The sequence below is a fragment of the Bidens hawaiensis genome, unplaced genomic scaffold (assembly GCF_021521415.1).
Source record: "Bidens hawaiensis isolate Kalapana, Puna unplaced genomic scaffold, B.hawaiensis_p1.1 tig00037792_1, whole genome shotgun sequence".
Lineage (NCBI taxonomy): Eukaryota > Viridiplantae > Streptophyta > Magnoliopsida > Asterales > Asteraceae > Bidens > Bidens hawaiensis.
In genome coordinates this window covers 83228-91364 of record NW_027496621.1, presented here as the reverse complement: position 1 = coordinate 91364, position 8137 = coordinate 83228, and the positions used below count along the sequence as shown (strand labels likewise).

The 8137-nt window shown below is 40.7% G+C and overlaps 1 protein-coding gene across 1 annotated transcript; it reads left to right on the top strand.

Moving 5' to 3' along the window:
- Positions 1-2128: 2128 nt before the first annotated feature.
- Positions 2129-6945, top strand: LOC143589764 (uncharacterized). The gene is made up of 2 exons (XM_077070437.1): positions 2129-3131; positions 6710-6945. The coding sequence occupies exons 1-2, from the start codon at positions 2129-2131 to the stop codon at positions 6943-6945; spliced, it is 1239 nt and encodes a 412-aa protein (XP_076926552.1).
- Positions 6946-8137: the final 1192 nt, after the last annotated feature.

The window sequence follows — 8137 nt, the reverse complement described above, 5'->3', positions numbered from 1 at the left end:
GAAGACAAGAGATTCCCGAGCCGCAATTTCCGAGTATGAATTTGACGATAGAGTCCCGAGGGCTTTCATTACACCGCCCGTGCGGGGGGTTCAAAGCCACTTCATTCCACAAGTGGCTACGAACCCGCTTCCCATTATGATCCCGGTTAGAGAAGGAAGAACGTTTTCAGTGAGGCAAAGTAACCTGACCGAGATGCCTACTTTTCATGGGAAAGCATCAGAAGAACCGTACTTGCATTTAAGCGAGTTTAATACGATTTTGTGCCACCATCCCAAGTTAAGGGTTTACTGCTGATGAAGTCAAGCTAGTTGTGTTTCAGTTTAGCCTTAAAGATCTAGCAAAGCAGGGTTCTTATCTTTACCGTCAGTGAGTATCTATATGTGGCAAGACCTGGCTCATCAATTCTTAGACGAGTATTACACACCGTAGAGAACATCCGAGGCCCAAACGTCCATCAGAAATTTTTAGCAAAATTCGGGTGAGACTTTTCATGAGGCATTTACTAGATTCAAGAGGTTGTTGAGAACTTGTCCGCACCACGGGATTGCACTTTGGGAGTTGATTAAGGCGTTTCATGATGGGTTGTCGAGTGACGATGTGCGTGATCTTCAGTCAACCACAAATGGGTCGTTTTTGACAAATGACGAGAATGAAGATTGGAGACATTTGGAAAGACATGCCATGAACTCAAAGAGGCAAGCTCAGTCGAATCACATGGTAAAAAGGGCGGTTGTGAAGTCCGTGGATAGTGGTGAGTCAGATGATCGGATGGCTAGGTTAGAGAGAAAGTTAGATCAGTTGATGGGTGTGGGAGTAAAGGAAAAAGGTAAGTCAGGAAAGACGTATTCGGTTTGTGAAGGTTGTGGTGGAATAGGCCATGTAGTGGCTACTTGTGGGGTCGTATTGGAAGATGAAGAAGAAGCGGAAGAAGAGGTGGTGAATTACGTGTAGGGTGAGAAGAGATATAATAATAACATGAATTCAAACACCTATCACCCGGGCCTCCGAAACCACCCCAACTTCAGTTATGGAAACCCGAACACGCAACAAAACCCGAACTTTCAAGGTAATTCCCAAAAAGCAAATTATCAGTCAAATCAGCGGCAATATGGGAACGAGAGGGGTAGCGGTCAAGGTGGGTATAATCAAAAGGAGTCGGGGGGTTATAACAAGAATTATCAGAAGAGTTATCAGCAGGCTTAGCAAAGTCAAGGGGCGACTCAAGGTCAAAGTTTTTCGCAAGATTCGGAAATTCTGACACTTTTGAAAGATTTGAGCCAAAGAATGGAGATTCAAGAAAAAGCGAATGCCGCAAGAGATACGCAAATGAGTCATTTGGCGGAAGAAATGGCCACCTTGAAGAAAGACCCGAAAAAGCTACCGAGTGACACATTGAAAAATCCAAACCATCAGAGTAGCAGCTCGTCAAATGGTAAGAATGCCCAAGTCAACCAGCTAAGTACCCTCAGGAACGGAAAGGTATACAATAACGGGGTAGCCCCACCACCTTTCACTGAAGGCATGGTGGAGGACTTGGGGGAAGATGGGAAGAGTGACGATGAGGTTTAAATTGAACCGAAAAGTAACCCGAAACAAACAAATAAAAATAAAATTGAACCAATAACTAAAATAGGAACACCAACCGCCAAAGAGACGGGTTCAACAAGTAAAACCGTTCCTTTCCCTCGGGCATTGGTGAACCCCGAGACCTCATCGACACTCAAAAAGAGGGGCCCACAGCAGGAGGAAATGTGGGAGATATTTAAACAAGTAAAAATTAATTTACCCCTCATAGATGCAATTAAACAAGTCCCTGCATATGCTAAATATTTAAAAGACTTGTGTACTCAAAAACGAACTCACAAGTTGCCCAAACAAGTTGACTTAACTGCAAATGTGAGTTCGGTTTTGACGGGTATCCTCCCACCCAAGCTACAAGATCCGGGAACACCAATTATATCCATTCAAGTGGGCGATTTTAAAATGACTAGAGCGTTGTTAGATCTTGGGGCTGGGGTGAGTATTCTCCCGGGAAGCTTGTTTGACCAGTACGACTTTAGTCCACTTAGAAAAGCCGACACCACCGTGGTGTTGGCTGATTTGACACTCAAGCTCCCTAGGGGAATCATGACCGATGTGATTGTGATGATAGAAGATTTTTATTACCCGGTTGACTTCCTGGTTCTAGACTATGTGACAGTTGACCCGAAACGGCAACCGAACGTGATTCTCGGTCGGCCCTTTTTAGCCACCGCAAATGCTTTGATAAACTGCAGAACTGGGGTAGTGGACATGGCATTTGGTATTAAGAATCTTCGGCTTAATGTGTTTTCAAACGTGTCTAACGCTCTGGTGAGTGACGAATGCTTCGCGGCTGAAGTCATTGACGGGTTGAACCCTCACGAAAGTGGGGATGATGCCACAGAGGAGTGTGCTATTTGTTGCAGGAAAACAGTTGAGCATGTCTTACAGTTACAGGAAGAAGAGAGAGAAGTGGAGTTGTATGCAACAAGTATTGGAAAACGGCCATGGTCTCAACAAGTGGAGCGGTTACCCGATACGATCGATTCAAAGTTGAAGCCATCATTGGAAAGTCCGTTGGCTGTTGAATTGAAGGAGTTCTTGAAACACCTAAAGTACGTGTCTTTGGGAGAGGGAGAGACATTACCGGCCATCATCGCCACAAATCTAGAATACAAACAAGAGACGGCGTTGGTGGAAGTCTTGAGAGAGCATAAGGCGGTGATTGGTTGGACGATAACATATTTGAGAGGGATCAGCCCATCCATTGTCATGCATAAGATCATCACCAATCCCGAGGCAAAACCCGCTCATGATGCACAAAGAAGGTTGAATCCAAACATGCGGGAGGTAGTGAAGAAAGATGTCTTGAAGTGGTTGGACGCGGGTATCATTTTTCCGATCTCAGATAGCACGTGGGTAAGTCCGACACAAACAGTTCCGAAGAAGGCGGGTATTCAGATAACCCGTAACGAGAAAGGTGAGGAAATCGCCACCCGACCGGTAACTGGGTGGCGGATTTGTGTTGACTACAGAAAGTTGAATGCGGCAACATCTAAGGAACATTTTCCCTTGCCGTTCATTGACCAAATCATCGAGAAACTTGCAGGTTAGAAATTTTATTGTTTTCTAGATGGCTATTCGGGGTACAATCAGATTGCTATTCACCCCGATGACCAACATAAGACCATTTTCACGTGTCCATACGGTACTTTCGCATTTAGGCGAATGCCTTTTGGTTTGTGTAATGCCCCGGCCACCTTTGAAAGGTGTATGATGAGTATCTTTTCAGATATGGTCGGGGATTCACTTGAAATGTTTATGGACGATTTTTCGATTTTCGGATCATCTTTTGAAAAATGTTTAAATGAATTAACTAAAGTCTTAAAAATATGTGTGGAAACGAATTTGGTCTTAAGTTGGGAAAAGAGCCATTTTATGGTTCAAGAAGGGTCGGTTTGGGACATGTCATCTTGAGTAAGGGGATTGAGGTTGACCTGGCAAAAATCCAAGTCATATCAAATTTACCACCGCCTATTAATATAAAAGAGATAACGGCATTTTTGGGTCATGCCGGTTTTTACCGACGGTTCATTAAGAATTTTAGTGTCATATCTAAACCGTTGTGTAATTTTCTATTAAAATGTGACATTTGAGCCAAAACAAGGTACACCTCAGCATGTATTTACCGAGTAAGCAAATAAACGCCTTTTGCATAACAAACGAACGATTAACCGAACGGGTCGGGTTATGATCCAGATATCTCGGGGGGCCATCTTTAAGTGATATACGATCTATACAAGCTAAAATATTAGAAATATGGTCTTAGTTTAATAGCAAACAAGTTGAACGAAAATATGCTCGTTTAACTACCCACTATAGATTTAAACGCGAAAGATAGTTACAAACCAAGCATTGTATCATCCGATAAGCCGAAAAAGACTTACCAAACACTTATTTGAAATGTTTTAAGTGATCCGCGAAAATATTTTTGATTTTTACAAACATATAGTATGTTTTTATAATTTTACACAAAACTAGCCGAAAAACACTTGTTTTCGCGCTGTTTAACGCACCCGATAAGTTTTTCGCGCCAAAAACCGAACCCAAACCAAATTTGGACCGGGCTTTCGTATTTGGGCTTGAGAAATCAGATTATTGGGCCAAAACAGCCAATCTTGGGCCCAATCTTTCTTCCGGCCGCAGCCGCCACCCCCCCCCCCCCTTTTTCATTCTTTCACATTTAAACTAGATCCAAGACATATCCAACATTATTTTCTTGAAAACTCTGGATACAAACTCTGCTCCAGCCAGAAAAAAACTTCAAACCCTAAGGTAAGGGGCTTAAATAAGTAGCTTTTATGCTTGTTTAAACTTGTTTAATACCATAAAAACATGTCTTGGTTACTAAAAATCATTCCTAACCGTGTAAAAATCCTAAAAATGGTCCATAAACATGTTTTGATCATACACATGGTAAGGAACCTGTTTTGATAGTTTTTTTGGCCATAAACACGGATTAAATGGTTGAAACAACATTTTTACGGTTCAAAAGTTCGTTTTTGTGCACTAGCCGAAACCCTAACTTAAGGGCTGTTATGTTGATAAAATATTGCCTGGTTTGTGATATAGTACTTGTACCTAGCTTGCTTAGAAGCACAAGAACCTGAAAACTTGATTAAAAATTCGGAAACGAACCAAACCTGCTAAGGTAATGCCGAAACACTCGTTTACGGGCTATTTAGGTTAAGGTTGTGATGTGCATATTTTTAGGACTTGAAATTTTGGACATCAGGGACCATGTCATGAGTCCCTGTTCAAATTTGGTAATTTTTCAACCGTCCGAGAATATTTGGCGAATTTATTACCGAATTGGGACGTTTATTTGGGAAAAATAGCTAAAATACTTCAAAAATTATGAAATTTTTCTGGGAACTCAGATTTGTGTATTTTGATCACATATGAATTTTGGGATCATTTGGAGAAGTTTAAAGGTGTTTTGTTTATTTGCGTTCGTGTGAATTTTTACAGCCGAATTTGGGCCGAAAAGAATATTGCACGAGCTTTTTACATTTTGGAATTGATACAGGTTGTTTTGGGACATGATTTGAGTATTCAGGAATTTTTGTGGAATTTTTTGAAATTGTTTGGGGTAAACGGACGATTTCCAAGCGAAATATAGCTGATAAAATGAATTTTTATAAATTAATAATTCAGTAAATAAATTCTAGAAATATTTTTATTAAAATCTAAATATTTTAATTGATAAGTGGTTAAATTTTCATAATTTAATGATTAACGGTTAATTAATTATGCTAATCTGAATATTAAACAAATTCAGTTTTTATAACAACCGGCAAGTTCGCGACTAGTGAACCTGCGGGAAAATCAAAACACCAAGAGTGATCAAAAATCATATGTTTGGACTAATTAAGTGAAAATGAACTTTTCTATGAGAAACCTGGACAATCCGGGTGGATTGTGCGCGTTTCTTCTCAAATCAAACTGAATAAACGGAAACGGGCCCCGTGGTTAATCAGGGACCCCAGTATGTGATCTTTCTTTATAACTTAATCATTTTATTAACCAATACATTTACCCAAGCTTATTTTCCCATAACTGTTTTCTGAACGCGTAAACGAGCAACTTGGCCCAGCTGGGAAAACGGGAGTCTGAGCCAAATTCGGTTTTAAGTATTAGACATTGAACAACATCACAACCTAAGCCTATTGCCACTTTCTGGGCGTTCCAGCTATACCCAGATTAGTTATACAGCCCAGTTTAGTATTGAGATTATAATAATATTAAAATATTAATATTATTATAATATTGATTATAGGAACTACTGATAGCGGACTGAACAAACCACGAGTTGATATAGTACTGAATATCTACTAAACTGTGAGTTTCATGACCCCACTTTTAAACTGTTTTACGAACTTTTGGAGTGAAAAGTATGTTTGATTACATATACATACCTGAAACATGTACTGATGTGAATTATCTAAGTGCTAACACACGAAAGTCCCCACGATCACAGTGATTAACTTCGAGCCGGTGGCTTGTGAATAGTACTATTGGTTTGACAAACCCAAACGGAATCGGCCTGGTTGCCATGTCACATAGCGTCGTTTGCACATGACCATATTTATACAAACAGGCTATGTAGTGTTAGACATAGCTACCGGGGCATGTTGTGGGCGGGAGGGGAGCCACAGTGGTTGATTGAGCGTGGGAAATGGATGCACGCAACACAAACAGTCAAGGCTTCACTGTAGCTTAGCATAATTACATCATTTACATACATACATACATACTTATTTCATGATTACAAGTGTTAACTTGTGAATACTCATTACTGTTTTCTTGAAAATCGTGAAACTCACCAACTCTAGTAGTTGACCCATTTTAAACTGCTTTTCAGGTGTACCTAAATCGGAGTAATTTGGTGATCTGTTACTTGCCTGAAGTGTGTGGTTGATGCTATGTGAATAGAAGCAAGGGTGTTATTAGTAAGAATGTATAGTTAACGAACTAGTTTTGTTTGTATCACCTAGAATGAAAAACAATGATAGAACAAATAAATGTAATATATTGTAAATTAGTTTGTAATGTTTCTTTATAAACAATGTGTTGATATCAGAGGTGTCTGTTACATTCCCGTTTTACGCTTCCGCATTGTGCTAGGCGGGTGTGACATAAAAGATGTACCATTTGATTTTAACGAGGAGTGTCTTAATGCATTTAATGTCCTAAAAAACAAATTGGTTGAAGCCCCGGTCTTGTTGTCGCCTGATTGGTCACTTCCATTTGAAATCATGTGTGATGCAAGTGACTACGCGGTCGGAGCTGTGTTGGGTCAACGGGTGGATAAGAAGCCCGTTGCCATATACTACGCAAGCAAAACCCTTTCCGATGCTTAAATTAATTATACCACTACGGAAAAGGAATTGCTTACAGTAGTATATGCACTTGATAAGTTCCGATCTTAAATTTGGGGGAGCAAGGTAATTGTTTTTTCAGATCACAGCGCAGTCAAGTATTTGATGGAGAAGAAAGACGCGAAGCCGCGCTTGATCAGGTGGATTTTATTGCTCCAAGAGTTTGATGTGGAGATCCACGACAAGAAAGGAAGCGAAAATGTGGTAGCGGATCATTTGTCGAGACTTGTGGGACAAGAAGAAGAGGAGAAAGACGAGAAGGCTATCAATGAGTCTTTCCCGGATGAACAATTGTTTTCTGTTTCAACTTTGCCATGGTATGCTGACATTATTAATTTTCTTGTTGCAGATACAATTCCGGAGTTTTGGCCAAAGAAGAAGAAGCAACACTTTCTTTCGCAGGCAAAGCACTATGCATGGGAAGATCCGGATTTGTTCAAAGTTGGAGCGGATCAAGTAATGAGGCGGTCCATACCGGAGGAGGAGATGAGGAGTGTTTTGTATCATGCCCACTCTTCACCTTATGGAGGTCATTTTAGTGGCCAGAAGACGGGGCATCGAGTGCTTGCATGCGGGTTCTATTGGCCTACCATATTTAAAGATGCCGCAGCGTTTATGAAAAATTGTGTTAGACGCCAGCAGATGGGGGGTATTTCAAAGAGGGATGAGATGCCCATGCAACCAATCCTTGTTTTCGACATCTTTGATGTTTGGGGGATTGATTTCATGGGCCCGTTTCCTAATTCATTTTGTCATCTATATATCTTGGTGGAGGTCGATTATGTGTCTAAATGGGTAGAAGCAATCGCCACCAAGACGAATGACCATACCGTTGTTTGTAAGTTTGTCCAGTCTAATATTTTTTCACGTTATGGTGTTCCCCGCGTCATCATTAGCGATGGGGGTTTACACTTCAAAATTTTCAATTTTGGCAAACTACTTAAACGGTATGGTGTAAACCACCGCAATTGCCACTCCATATCACCCTCAAACGAGTGGGCAAGTGGAGGTTTCTAATAGGCAAATCAAAGAGATTTTACAAAAGACGGTAAGGCCCGATCGAAAGGATTGGTCAAATAAACTAAATGATGCTTTATGGGCTTACCGTACCGCTTATAAAACGCCTATTGGAACCACTCCATATCGGTTGGTTTACGGGAAGGGTTGTCATTTA